Source organism: Schistocerca gregaria, chromosome X (genome assembly GCF_023897955.1).
Source record: "Schistocerca gregaria isolate iqSchGreg1 chromosome X, iqSchGreg1.2, whole genome shotgun sequence".
Lineage (NCBI taxonomy): Eukaryota > Metazoa > Arthropoda > Insecta > Orthoptera > Acrididae > Schistocerca > Schistocerca gregaria.
Window position 1 is genome coordinate 773,702,372 of NC_064931.1, and position 14,282 is coordinate 773,716,653.

At 43.1% G+C, this 14,282-nt stretch overlaps 1 protein-coding gene across 1 annotated transcript in view; it reads right to left on the reverse strand.

Annotated features, from left to right (window-relative positions):
* LOC126297540 (uncharacterized) overlaps positions 1-14,282 on the reverse strand; it is a 447,952-nt gene that overhangs the window by 127,612 nt on the left and 306,058 nt on the right. The window contains exon 5 of the mRNA XM_049988454.1: positions 854-1,074. Within this exon, the coding sequence (XP_049844411.1) occupies positions 854-1,074 (221 nt within the window). The remainder of the gene's footprint in view (positions 1-853; positions 1,075-14,282) is intronic.

The following is a 14,282-nucleotide window of genomic DNA, read 5'->3' on the forward strand; positions in this document are numbered from 1 at the left end:
ACTCCGCAAGCCACCCAACGGTGTGTGGCGGAGGGCACTTTACGTGCCACTGTCATTACCTCCCTTTCCTGTTCCAGTCGCGTACGGTTCGCGGGAAGAACGACTGCCGGAAAGACTCCGTGCGCGCTCGAATCTCTCTAATTTTGCATTCGTTATCTCCTCGGAAGGTAGAAGTAGGGGGAAGCAATATATTCGATAGCTCCTCCAGAAACGCACCCTCTCGAAACCTGGACAGCAAGCTACACCGCGATGGAGAGCGCCTCTCTTGCAGAGTCTGCCACTGGACTTTGCTAAACATCTCCGTAACGCTATCATGCTCACCAAATAATCCTGTGACGAAACGCGCCGCTCTTCTTTGGATCTTCTCTATCTCTTCTGTCAACCTGACCTGGTACGGATCCCACACTAATGAGCAATACTCGAGTATAGGTCGAACGAGTGTTTTGTAAGCCACCCCCTTTGTGGATTGACTACATTTTCTAAGGACTCTCCCAATGAATCTCAACCTGGCATCCGCCTTACCAACAATTAATTTTATATGATCAATCCACTTCAAATCCACGCATACTCCTAGATATTTTACAGAAGTAACTGCTACCAGTGTTTGTGCCGCTATCACATAACCATACAATAAAGGATCCTTCTTTCTATTTCTAGTTCTAGTTCTAGAACTTAGTAACGGGGATTTTCGAACACCCTGTATACAGGTGGTATAAAACTCTTCTTGGTTCAGCAGTTTATTTCGACGCTCAGAAAATGCTTCTGCACTTCCGAATAACTTTTAGCAAGACACGAAAGAACGTGCTGCAAGAGACTAAGAAGTTTTGTGGCTGACACAGGTAGGTGCTCTCACCTGAAGCTGGTCCCGTCGGGTTCCAGGTGCGTGCAGGACACAAATAAGACGTCGCCGCCGTAGGCGTCCCAGAAGGGCTCGTCGTGCAGGGTGCCGTTGGGGTACACAGCGATTGCGCGCTCGCAGTGCGCTGCTCGCACCGAGTCGCCGCTGCGCGCCATCAGCGTCGCGTGTAGCGTCTCGATGCGGGGGCAGATGCGCACGCACTGCACGTTGCGGGCCTGGAAAACAAGAGCTGAGCTTACACCGCAGCACCTGGCAGACGACGGCAAGTTGACAGAGGGAGCACAACATCCGCACTGATAAAGGTGACAGATGACCTGAAATTTGCCATGGACAGACAAGAAGCGACTATCATTTGCTTCTTAGATTTCAGCAAAGCATTTGACACTGTCGACTTCGGTATCTTACTAGCCAAACTTAGCGGTCTAAATTTCTCACTAAGTGCAGTGCAATGGTTTCGCTCATACTTGACGTCTCGTCAGCAACGTGTCGTGTCCGGGAATATAAAATCACAATAGCGGCAGGCAGTGTCAGGCGTTCCCCAAGGCTCAGTATTAGGTCCCATACTCATCTCTCTGTATGTCAATGATGTGTCATCGGTTCTGACGTATTGCAGATATCATACGTGTGCTGATGCCCTTCAGTTGTATCTAAGTGCGAAACCAAGCAATCTTAAGAAAGCTATTGAAAATTTCAATACTGATCTCGATGCACTATCAAAATGGGCACAGGACATAGGACTAAAACTAAACCCATCTACCCAAGCGGTACTTGTTTGTCACTCTAAGCTCATTAGCCCAAAACATCGGGAATCCGTACCATCTCTTATCCTAAATGGAACAAATATCAACTTCTCTCCCCCAGCAAAGAGTTTGGGAGTAATAATAGATGAAAATCTAAATTGGACAGAGCACGTACCTGCAGTGTGCAAAAAAGCATCAGCATCCCTTCATGTCCTACAAAAATATAAAAAACTCTTCCCTTTCGATCTGAAAAAGGAATTAGTACAAACGCTTATACTCCCAATCATTGACTACAGCGATATTATCCTACAAGGCCTCTCTCAGAAAACTCGCGACGTCTGGAACTGGTCATGAATTCCTGCGTCCCATACATCTGTGACGTTCGACTTTTTGATCACATTTCACCAGCATATGCAAAATTGTCCTGGCTGCGTGCAGACAAACGCAGAGATTTCCATACTCTCTGTCTCATCTACTGCCTTATAAATGTACACTGTCCCTCAAATCTCTCCTCGTCCTTAATGCTTATGTCGGAACAACATGACAGAAACACAGCTTCCCATCATAATAAAATCCTCTCTGTTCCACTGCATTGCTCAGTCCCCTTCTCCAAGTCCTTTACAGTAGCGGGAACCCGATTCTGGAATAACCTCCCTCGTTGTGTTAGAGAACTTAAAAATATATCCGGCTTTAAGAAACAGTTAATGACGTGTCTACTTAAGCGACAGTAATGCCCTGCTCTGTACACGAATGCACTTCACCTCACTACTTCCCTCTTTCCCCCTCCGTAAATCTCCCTCCCCCAAAACTCGCTATACTAGTAAACATCTACTTTACGCACCAAGATATTAATGTAAATCTGCACAAATCTTCATTAGTATTGCCAGTTTTTCTCATGTTTATCATTATTATTTAATTTTTTGTTACTTTTACTATTATTGCTTTTATCATAATTTGTATGTATAGCACCTGTTGAAAAAATACTGCCAGTACTTACTTTATTAGGTCTTAGTCGTTACTCGTTATTGATATTGTGACTAAAATTATCTAATTTTCTTATTTAAAGTACTGACATGATGTAACTCTGATGTGTGAAATGCTGCATGTGTGAAACAATGGTCCGATGAAAGAGAGAGCCTGATGGCCCTAATCTGATCAGGTTAAATAAATAAATATACAGGGTGGTCCATTGATCTTGACATCGCCAAATATCTCACGAAATAAGCATCAAACGAGAAAACTACAAAGAACGAAACTTGTCTACCTTGAAGGGGGAAACCAGATGGCGCTATGGTTGGCCCGCTAGATAGCGCTGCCATAGGTCAAACGGATATCAACAGCGTTTTTTAAAATACGACCCCCTATTTTTTGTTACACATTCGTGTAGTACAGAAAGAAATATGAATGATTTGGTAGGACCACTTTTTTCGCTTTGTGATAGATGGCGCTGTTATAGTCACAAACATGTAGCTCACAATTTTAGACGAACAGTTGGTAACAGGTAGGTTTTTTAAATTAAAATACAGAACGTAGGTACGTTTGAACATTTTATTTCGGTTGTTCCAATGTGATACATGTACGTTAGTGAACTTACCATTTCTGAGAACGTATGCTGTTATAGCGTTATTACCTGTAAATACCACATTAATGCAATAAATGCTCAAAATGATGTCCGTCAACCTCAATGCATTTGACAATACGTGTAACGACATTCCTCTCAACAGCGAGTAGTTCGCCTTCCGTAATGTTCGCACATGCATTGACAATGCGCTGACGCATGTTGTCAGGCGTTGTCGGTGGATCACGAGAGCAAATATCCTTCAACTTTCCCCACAGAAAGAAATCCGGGGACGTCAGATCCGGTGAACGTGCGGTGCGGTGCTTCGACGACCAAACCACCTGACATGAAATCTATGTGCCGGACATTCATCATGTTGGAAGTACATCGCCATTCTGTCATGCAGTGAAACATCTTGTACTAACATCGATAGAACATTACGTAGGAAATCAGCATACACTGCACCATTTAGATTGTCATCGATAAAATGGGGGCCAATTATCCTTCCTCCCATAATGCCGCACCATACATTAACCCGCCAAGGTCGCTCATGCTCCACTTGTCGCAGCCGTCGTGGATTTTTCGTTGCCCAGTAGTGCATATTATGCCGGTTTACGTTACCGCTGTTGGTGAAACACGCTTCGTCGTTAAATCGAATGCGTGAAAAAAATCTGTCATCGTCCTGTAATTTCTCTTGTGTTCAGTGGCAGAACTGTACACGACGTTCAAAGTCGTCACAATGCAATTCCTGGTGCATAGAAATATTTAATGGGTGCAATCGATGTTGATGTTGCATTCTCAACACCGACGTTTTTGAGATTCCCGACTCTCGCGCAATTTGTCTGCTACTGACGTGCGGATTAGCCGCGATAGCAACGAAAACACCTACTCGGGCATCATCATTTGTTGCAGGTCGTGGGTGACGTTTCACATGTGGCTGAACACTTTCTGTTTCCTTAAATAACATACCTACCCAACGAACGGTCAGGACACTTGGATGAAGTCGTCCAGGATACCGGTCAGCATACATAGCACCCACCCATTGGGCATTTTCATCACAATAGCCATTCATCAACACAAGATCGACCTTTTCCGCAATTGATAAACGGGCCATTTTAACACGGGTAATGTATTACGAAGCTAATACCGTCCACACTGGCGGAATGTGACGTGATACCTCGTACTTCTACGTTTGTGACTATTACAGCGCCATATATCACAAAGCGAAAAAAAAGTGGTCCAACTAAAACATTCATATTTCTTTACGTACTACACGAATATGTACACTCCTGGAAAATGAAATAAGAACACCGTGAATTCATTGTCCCAGGAAGGGGAAACTTTATTGACACATTCCTGGGGTCAGATACATCACATGATCACACTGACAGAACCACAGGCACATAGACACAGGCAACAGAGCATGCCATTTCCACCTGGCGCCTCAGTTGGACCAGCGTTCGTGCTGGACGTGCAGACCGCGTGAGACGACGCTTCATCCAGTCCCAAACATGCTCAATGGGGGACAGATCCGGAGATCTTGCTGGCCAGGGTAGTTGACTTACACCTTCTAGAGCACGTTGGGTGGCACGGGATACATGCGGACATGCATTGTCCTGTTGGAACAGCAAGTTCCCTTGCCGGTCTAGGAATGGTAGAACGATGGGTTCGATGACGGTTTGGATGTACCGTGCACTATTCAGTGTCCCCTCGACGATCACCAGAGGTGCACGGCCAGTGTAGGAGATCGCTCCCCACACCATGATGCCGGGTGTTGGCCCTGTGTGCCTCGGTCGTATGCAGTCCTGATTGTGGCGCTCACCTGCACGGCGCCAAACACGCATACGACCATCATTGGCACCAAGGCAGAAGCGACTCTCATCGCTGAAGACGACACGTCTCCATTCGTCCCTCCATTCACGCCTGTCGCGACACCACTGGAGGCGGGCTGCACGATGTTGGGGCGTGAGCGGAAGACGGCCTAACGGTGTGCGGGACCGTAGCCCAGCTTCATGGAGACGGTTGCGAATGGTCCTCGCCGATACCCCAATAGCAACAGTGTCCCTAATTTGCTGGGAAGTGGCGGTGCGGTCCCCTACGGCACTGCGTAGGATCCTGCGGTCTTGGCGTGCATCCGTGCGTCGCTGCGGTCCGGTCCCAGGTCGACGGACACGTGCACCTTCCGCCGACCACTGGCGACAACATCGACGTACTGTGGAGACCTCACGCCCCACGTGTTGAGCAATTCGGCGGTACGTCCACCCGGCCTCCCGCGTGCCCACTATACGCCCTCGCTCAAAGTCCGTCAACTGCACATAAGGTTCACGTCCACGCTGTCGCGGCATGCTACCAGTGTTAAAGACTGCGATGGAGCGCCGTATGCCACGGCAAACTGGCTGACACTGACGGCGGCGGTTCACAAATGCTGCGCAGCTAGCGCCATTCGACGGCCAACACCGCGGTTCCTGGTGTGTCCGCTGTGCCGTGCGTGTGATCATTGCTTGTACAGCCGTCTCGCAGTGTCCGGAGCAAGTATGGTGGGTCTGACACACCGGTGTCAATGTGTTCTTTTTTCCATTTCCAGGAGTGTTATAAAACAATGGGGGTTCCTATTTTTAAAAACGCAGTTGATATCCGTTTGACCTATGGCAGCGCCATCTAGAGGGCCAACCATATCACCATCTGGTTTCCCCCGTCAAGCTAGACAACTTTCGTTCTTGGTAGTTTTGTCGTTTGACGCTTATTTCGTGAGATATTTGGCCCGGTCACTATCAATGGACCACCCTGTATATACAAGCGTGTGATAAACCCCTCCCCTAAAAAATATTTCTCTCCTTCATACCTCCTCTGTGTTACCACGTGTCACTCATCTCATTTGTACTAATATTGCAGTACTTGCGAGGTGCCTATTTGCTTCCACCTTCCTGAACCGAAAACATAAGTTCTAATAACTGTTCACCAGCCTGCAGTCCTCTACAGTTGTGGTTCCCTGCGCAGTAAACAGCACGTAAGTCGTGTATCGGTTATTTTTAATCTGTAAGAAACTCTTAGAGAAGAACTGTTATTTTAGAAATAATAAAATTTCCAATCACTTTGTTTATACTGGATGCCACTCGCTTTTTATTAGCAGAACCCGATGAGCTGTACAATTACATACCACTTTAGACTCACAAATAATTTCTATTCTTACAGGTAATTACAGCCCTCACATTTACAAACTAGACACTGCCAGTTAAGTCTTAACCGATACCGCGGCAGACATTATGTCCGTCCTCTGAGACTGCTGAACCAGCTCTCACATTTAAAAACCATAGATTAATAGTGAAGTCTTAACTAACACCCACCGCGGCAGACAACATGTCTGTCCTCCAACACTGCCGAACCAGCTGTGATTTTACAGCTGAGCCACTTCGTCCGCAATCCAGGTTAGGCTCGATCCGAAGATCACCGAAGTGCTTGTCTGCCTTGTCGTTTAGCAGTTTATTATTTTGCTGATTATTAATGCTTGTGAGGTTGTGGAATGATAGCACGCTATTTAGAGATGCTTTAATTTGAAATGTAAGGAAATATGCAGTTTAGTTTATCTAATATTAATAACAGAAGATTATCATTTTCGCACCAAACTTCCGAATGCAGCAGCCAATCGCTGAGAAGGACCACAATTTAGACTGTCTTTCTCACGATTCCCGTACCAAACAAAGCATCTGTCATCGATACCTCACACCACAAGACGTCATCTTGCCACTACTGCCTTCACAAATGCTCTAAAACGAGCTTCTTGTATCTGAATATGATTACTGCAAAGCCGGAGATAATAAACGCCGATGCGCCTGCAACGCACACCTGTACTGTGTACAAGAGCGCGGAAAGGGCTTAGAGATTTACACAACTGTCGTAAATGGACGCTAAATTTCTTATAATTTGACTTAATTTTACCCACAGAGATTATTGTTGGATCCGCGCCTGATTTACATTAAAAAAAAAATAAGAGACCGAATACCAGCCTTCAACCACCAATGCTCTTTGTATTTAAAGTAAGATGCATCTCCGCCGCTGAGAACTGATGCACAGTTTACTTCCTTTCCACATTAGAACTGTAAAAACATAGGAATTCAGATTTTACACAAAATTCAGATCAGAAGTTAACACGGATTAGAAACATTATTCCAATCACGCTAATTACGGGTGGGCGGAATATCACTGATCCGGAAAATACAAAGTTGTTCAATAAGTAATCCATCACTTTTTTGAAACTTGCTAGCAGATTAAAACTGTGTGCCGGACCGAGACTCGAACTCGGGGCCTTTGCCTTTCGCGGGCAAGTGCCTGTGAGAGGCAAAGGTCCCGAGTTTGAGTCTCGGCCAGGAAGTTTCATATGAGCGCACACTCCGTTGTAGAATGGAAATTTCATTCTGGAAACCCCCAGGCTGTGGCTAAGTCATGTCTCCGCAATATCATTTCTTCCAGGAGTGCTAGTTTTGCAAGGTTCGCAGGAGAGCTTCCGTGAAGTTTGGAAGGTAGCAGACGAGGTACCGGCGGAATGTAAGCTGTGAAAACGGGGCGAGAGTCGTGCTTGGGTAGCTCAGTTAGAGCGCTTCCCCGCGAAAGGCAAAGGTCTCGAGTCTCGGTCCAGCACACAGTTTTAATCTGCCGGGAAGTTTCATATCAGCGTACACTCCGCTGTAGAGTTAAAATTTCATTCTACATCACTTTTTTCTCGAACATTTTCCGTTGAAAAAATGCGGAATCTGTGGTGGGACATATTCCCGTTTCAGCCTGTATAGCTTCATGGGGTTCCGATAGGTGGCGGTGCTATATGTAATCTTTAAAATGACGTCTGTAACGGAGGTCCGCTCGAAGCAGAGAGCTGTCACTGAGTTTCTTTGCGTGGAAGACCAAGGCATAGCAATATTCACAGGCGCTTGCAGAATCTCTGAGAAGGCCTGGCATTGAAAAAAAGCACGGTAAGTTTTAGGACGAGGCGTCTGCCATCATCGCAACAAGGACGCGCAAAAATATCCGATCTCCCGCCTGCCGGCGGCTACACACAGCTGTGAGTACTGCAATTTTGCTCTCATTCGAGGAGATCGATGGATCACAACTAAATACCTGGCTGCTCAGCTGCATGATGAGGAAGTTATTCATGCACCAATACGTTGGCTGCGACCTAGATCAGCAGAGTGACCATACAGACCCTTTCAGGAAGGTGGCCCAAGGCCGTCGCATTGAACGGAGATTGTGTTGAGAAACAGCATTTTGTAGCCAAAAGAGTGGGGAATAATATGGCATATTAGAATCCTCAGTAAAAGCAACCTGCCTTCCGAAAAAAATATGCGGCATTACTTATTGAACGCCCCTCTCATTTCGTCCACTTTAAGTTAGACAACCCAATGTTTTTTGAGTCAGTTTTATTTTGTTCAGCCTGTATGTTGAAGCCACACAACCTCAATCTAACTTTCATAAAAGGCAGACGACATGAGAAACACATACTGATGAATATACACAATAAGTGTGTATGGAACAAATATAACAATCTGTGCCAGATGGGGAATTCGAGTTCGGATTTTAAACATGATCTGAGCTGCTCAACCACCAATGTAATGAATTTATGAAAATATTTCACTGATATTTCATGCGAGCTTTCATTGATTTCAACCGAATCGATTTCATTCATTAGGCATATACGGGATGATCTAGAACTCCACCGACAAACTTTCAAAAGTGGTCGTATGGACAAAAGAAGGGAAAAAACCTAGAAAACATGAGCTCCAAAATGCACACCTAAGAAAAGTGAGTACTTGTTCATCTTCGCTACTGTGAGACACATCTTTACAGAAAGCTACTTGCTTTCGACATTTTCAGAGCTTGTAGTATGGACCAAAGCAAGGAAAAAATGCACAGGAAACATGAGCTCTAAAGTGTTGTGAGAACTTGTTCGTCTTCGATACTTAAAACACATCTCTTCTACTATGCAAGTGCTCACAGCTCTTAAGGCATACATTTCAGAGTCCATGTTTACTGGATATTTTTTGCCGCGCGGGATTAGCCGAGCGGTCTCGGGCGCTGCAGTCATGGACTGTGCGGCTGATCCCGGCGGAGGTTCGAGTCCTCCCTCGGGCATGGGGGTGTGTGTTCGTCTTTACGATAATTTAGGTTAAGTAGTGTGTAAGCTTAGGGGCTGATGACCTTATTAGTTAAGTCCCATAAGATTTAACACACATTTGAACTTTTTTTGAATATTTTTCCTTCTTTTTTGGTTCATACTACTTGCTCCCAAAACAAGGAAAGCAAAGAACTTGCTGTAGAGGAGATGTGCCTCACAGTATCGAAGATAAACAAGTGCTCATAGCACTTAATGCATTTTAGAGCCCATGTTTGCTAATATTATTTTCTTGGTTTGGTCCATAGCCTCTGAAAGTTCGTCGGTATAGTTCTGGGACAAAAGAAGGGAGGCGACCCCGAATACATCCATTATGAATAAATATATCGAGGTGCGATTTTGACCAAGTTACAGCGGACGATATCCCTAATTTCCTGGCGTTCGCAAGTACTCTTTGATCTTTTATAGTTGCCGAATTACGAAAGTTTTCTCTCCTTACTCTCTTCTTTTGAAATTTTCAGTTGTTGCAGGTCTTCTTGTGGTTCTTTTATCACATTGGTCTTTAATATGCTTGCATTTACGATGTTAAGAATTTTCGTTTTGACGCTGCTTTCATGCAATCCATAGAACCGTAAGCGTCTTTTCTTAAATTTATCTGTGAGGTTTTCTGTGTATTCGTAGAGTTCTTTTATAGGTCGTCTGACCCAAGTCCCGTCTAGGAGAACAGCGTAGTAGATTTCTCTAAGAATTCTTCGTTCTTATTTCTCCATGACATGAATTTTTGTCATTCCTCTAATGACAGTGGTTTCTGCCGCATACAAGGCTTCTGATAAAACAACCGTGTTGTAGTGCCGTAATTTTTCATTATGAGATGTTTCTCTTTTGTTGTGATGATTCCATGTCAGTTTGTACGCCTTTCTCAGTTTGAACGTTCTTTCTGTGCTGGAGATTGTGTTCATTCCTGTGGGATGAATGGTTTCTCCTAAATACTTGAAGTGAGTAACCTATGAGATCTTTTCATACCGTATTTTCAAGTGGAAGTTGTCCGGCTGATTTCATGTCCATATAATAAGCTTTCTCATAATAAATTCGGAATCCGGTTTTACAGGAGATTTCATGTAGTTTATCTATCACTGGCTCGGTTTCATCTCTGTTGTCTGTTAGTATAGTCAGGTCGTTAGCAAAGGCCAAGCGACACTTTTCCCTTTCTCTTTTCCAATTTGGGTACCTCTGGCATTCTTTCCCAATCTCTAACTATTTTTACCAGTACGGTGTTCAACCAGAATGGTGATAAGCCGCCTCCTTGTCGGAATCCTGTGTAAATTGTGAATGAATTTGAGATTTCTCCCATGAATTTCACTTTTGAGGTGGTTTCTGGTAAAGTGACCTGGATGATGGCTCTGTGTTTCTATCGACTTTTAATTTGTTTGTTTGTGAACGGAATAGAAAATTTTTTTGAAATCCAGAAAAGTGATTGTGACGTCCCGCCTTCGTCTGATGAGTTGTATGGTTTTGAGGTTCCATATCTGTTAAATACAGGATCTCTCTTTCCTGAATGCCGCCTGATACTCGCCAATCTGTGGATCCGCTTGCAGCTCATGTTGGTTCAGCAATGTTTTAAAGAGGATGTTATAAATTTCTGCAGAAAGTGAGATTCCTTTGAAGTCGTTCGGATCTGGTTGTCTTCTTTCTTGTGGACTGGGTGTATCTAGGCTCTATTCCATTCTTTTGGGAATTTATCTGTTTCTCAGATTTTTGATATTAATTTGTGAATTTTTGGTGTTATGTTTTTGCTGTCTAATTTCCTTCATTTTGCAATAATTCCACATTCCTCAAGTGTTCTATTGTTTTTTAATGATTTGCTTATTTTTATTATTTCTTCATGTGAAAGCGAATCAGGTTTTGGTGCTAGTTTTACACATCGAAGTTGTTCAGATGCTTCTTCGCAGTTTAGGGGTACACTGAAATATTTTGCTAGAATTTCAAAGGATTCGTCAGAGTGTTGCAAGCATAGGTTAGGAGATTGGTAGCCAGGTAAATTTTCTCTAAAGGTTTTGTGAAAACTGCTGGTGTTGTTCTCGGTAAAGTTTTGTTATATTTCAGCCAACATCTTATTACTGTATTTGCATTTTTCTCCTCGAATAATTTTAGGGGAATTTACCCGTACGTCTACGAATACTTGCCACATTTTTGTTGTTTTATGACTCCTGAAATCATTCCATGTTTTAATCCTGCGTCTGACGTTCCACCACATGTCTTTTCTCCTTCTCGGGAGTTGATCTAATTTTGTTTGCTTCACTTTCTCTGCGAGTTCACACCAGTTAGTGGTATCCACCCTACCGATTTCTTCAATGATAGTTTACTTGTTGAGTTCTAGGTATTCGGGATCAGTCCGAAAACTCTGGGTTACTCTTGTCCGTTTTCTGTTGGGCTGAAATTTTACTTTGGTTTCGAGTAAGTGGTGGTCTGACTCGAAGAAGTCTCTACTGGTTTTTACTATGAGGACTTCTTCGGTGTTCCTCTTAAGCAGTATAGTCAATCTAGAATTCTTAGAGCGCTTTATTGAGGGATTATCACGTCTTTAGTTATTGTATGAGTTTCTTGAATTGAGTTGACATAATTTTCAGATTAAAATTTGGTCAGAAACTTATTAGGTAATCTCCATCTTCTTTTTGCTCCTGTTGTGAGCAGTGTTCGTTCTGTGTTTCTTTTCTTTTCTTAAATGCCCATTGACGTTACCTAGTAGAATCTTCATGTGATGTTTAGGGTCTTTTTTCGTGATTTCTTGTAGAAATTCAAAGAAGTCTTCTAACAGCCGTGGTATTTTCTGTTGTAGACATCTGCTGGTGCGTGCACGTTAATCAGTGTGTATATTTTGTTTCCTGATTTCATTGACAGTGTTGCGAGTCTTTCTGAAGGTGACATAAAGTAATTGACTGAATTTGTGATGGATTTGTGAACTGCAAAACCTGCGCCCAATTGTTTCCGTCCTGTGTTGATATTCACTGCATGTTTTCCTTTGTAGTACCTGTAAGCCTCAGAGTCGAAGTGTTTTTCATCAGTAAACCGGGTTTCTTGCAATACCATAATTCTGAAACTGAATCTGTCCGGATATTTGTTAGGTGCTTCAGTTTCCCTGGTTTCAGTAAAGTGCTTACGTTCATTGTTCATTTGTTCGAAGATATTTTGAGAAACTCTGAGCCTTCTCTGCGTGGCATGCCTGGTCCCCCAGAATCCTATGACCAGAACGGGAATTCAATCTATTGACTGGGGACGGGGATAGAGGAATTCTTTCCTGTTGTTCTGCCATGGTCGCTTTAATTTCAAGAACTCGTTTGGGTAGTTTTGATGGAGAGCACGACAGTGTAAGACTTGATTGTTGAGATCATGCCGTATTTCTAACAGCAGCACCAACTAACCGAACAAACGCTAACCAACAGCCACTGGTACCATATCAGACGCTGTTGGGTTTTGTGATAGTATCTGCTCCACCCTGAGTATTTCATTTCCCCAGTATCATCCATATCTGGGAAGCATTCTCCTATAAGCCACCTGGAGAGGCGATCTAACAACCCGACACGGGCCTCTACGTAAGCTTCAAGAATGTTCACACCAAAAAATTGAAGGAAATACATTTCAGCACGCCCTCGTAGTGTTTAATTTCTGCACATATTCAATGCAGTAATATTGTCGCTAAAGGTAAACATTGTACTTTTCTATTTGACGATGTTAGCTACAAAAGGCTAGACACTGTTTTATGTGCTTTATTATTTATATATCCTCCCTTTGTAAATTAAATGTTTCTAATTATTATTGTATCTGTCACTTTTCAAAATCACGTGGATTTCATCGCTTTTGATTCATACAACGAACTACATATATAATCTACAAAATTTCTCTAGATATATGTGGATTCGTTCTTTGGAATATGACATATGGACTGAAACGAATCTATTAATACCTTTAATAGTTCATTATCGAGTTGTCCGATACAGTATATACGGGGGATTACAAAATTTTGGACTATATTATATAGATGGTAGAAGACACTAAGTTTGGAGCTTAGAGATACCGAAAAAATTGTCGGAAATGAGTATTTCCGGAGGTAGGAGGTCTTGAATGAGTGATGAGTATGAAGCACGAGTTTGTGAGACGCATAATGTTTCTGCCGTACCGTGATATTCAGTCACCTGTGATATGTCCACGGTGAATTTTTTTCCCATTGTGTTACATGGAATCGGTCTATGAAAGCACATTACGGAATGAAGAGTGACTGGTTAGTAACGTCCTAGCTGCCTGTTTAATTGTGCAACAGACAGCAAGCATTTTTTAGAGTGTGGTAAAACTATATACTCCTTTGTAACGCAGGAATTGAACAGTTGCTATAAGATTTTTTGCTGTTACCTATGAGTTATTCCAATAAAAATACATATTAATTTCCAAGCATTATTTCCTTAACTCAAAGTACTCCACTACCATCTATATAAATCTGACAATCCAGTTTTTGGATACCCTAAACATAAGTTTAAACGGCCGAAAGAATTTGTAGGTGACAATGATTCGTCAAGTTAAGGAAATGGACGAGAAATTCAAACAAAAACTCTCACTCTCAAAAGCTAACACACTGTTATTACGAATTACCTGCGTGGCAGGGTTTGAGAAGTAAAATTTGGGGTCATGGAGCGTCATAACCTGTATCTCTCAAGATATTCTTGATGTAAATATTCTAAGTTTGACGATAAGCAACCGTAATAAATTTTCGGCGGAAGCAGACAAGCGTATTACCTATCGGTTCACGGGGCAGAGGTTCAGTTAAGGAACTGAAATGGCAACACAGTGAGCTGTTGAATCTTTCAGTAACATTCAGCCGAATTGTATCCAGCGAAGTATCGAAGTAAATATATAAATAAAAGTAAACGATAAGTAATACTCGTACATAAAATCCCTTAATTGTTCCAAATCAGGTCAGTTGCTCCCTTGCTGACAGAGCTGCCTCACAAGGAGCCCATATAACTTCAGGTCACG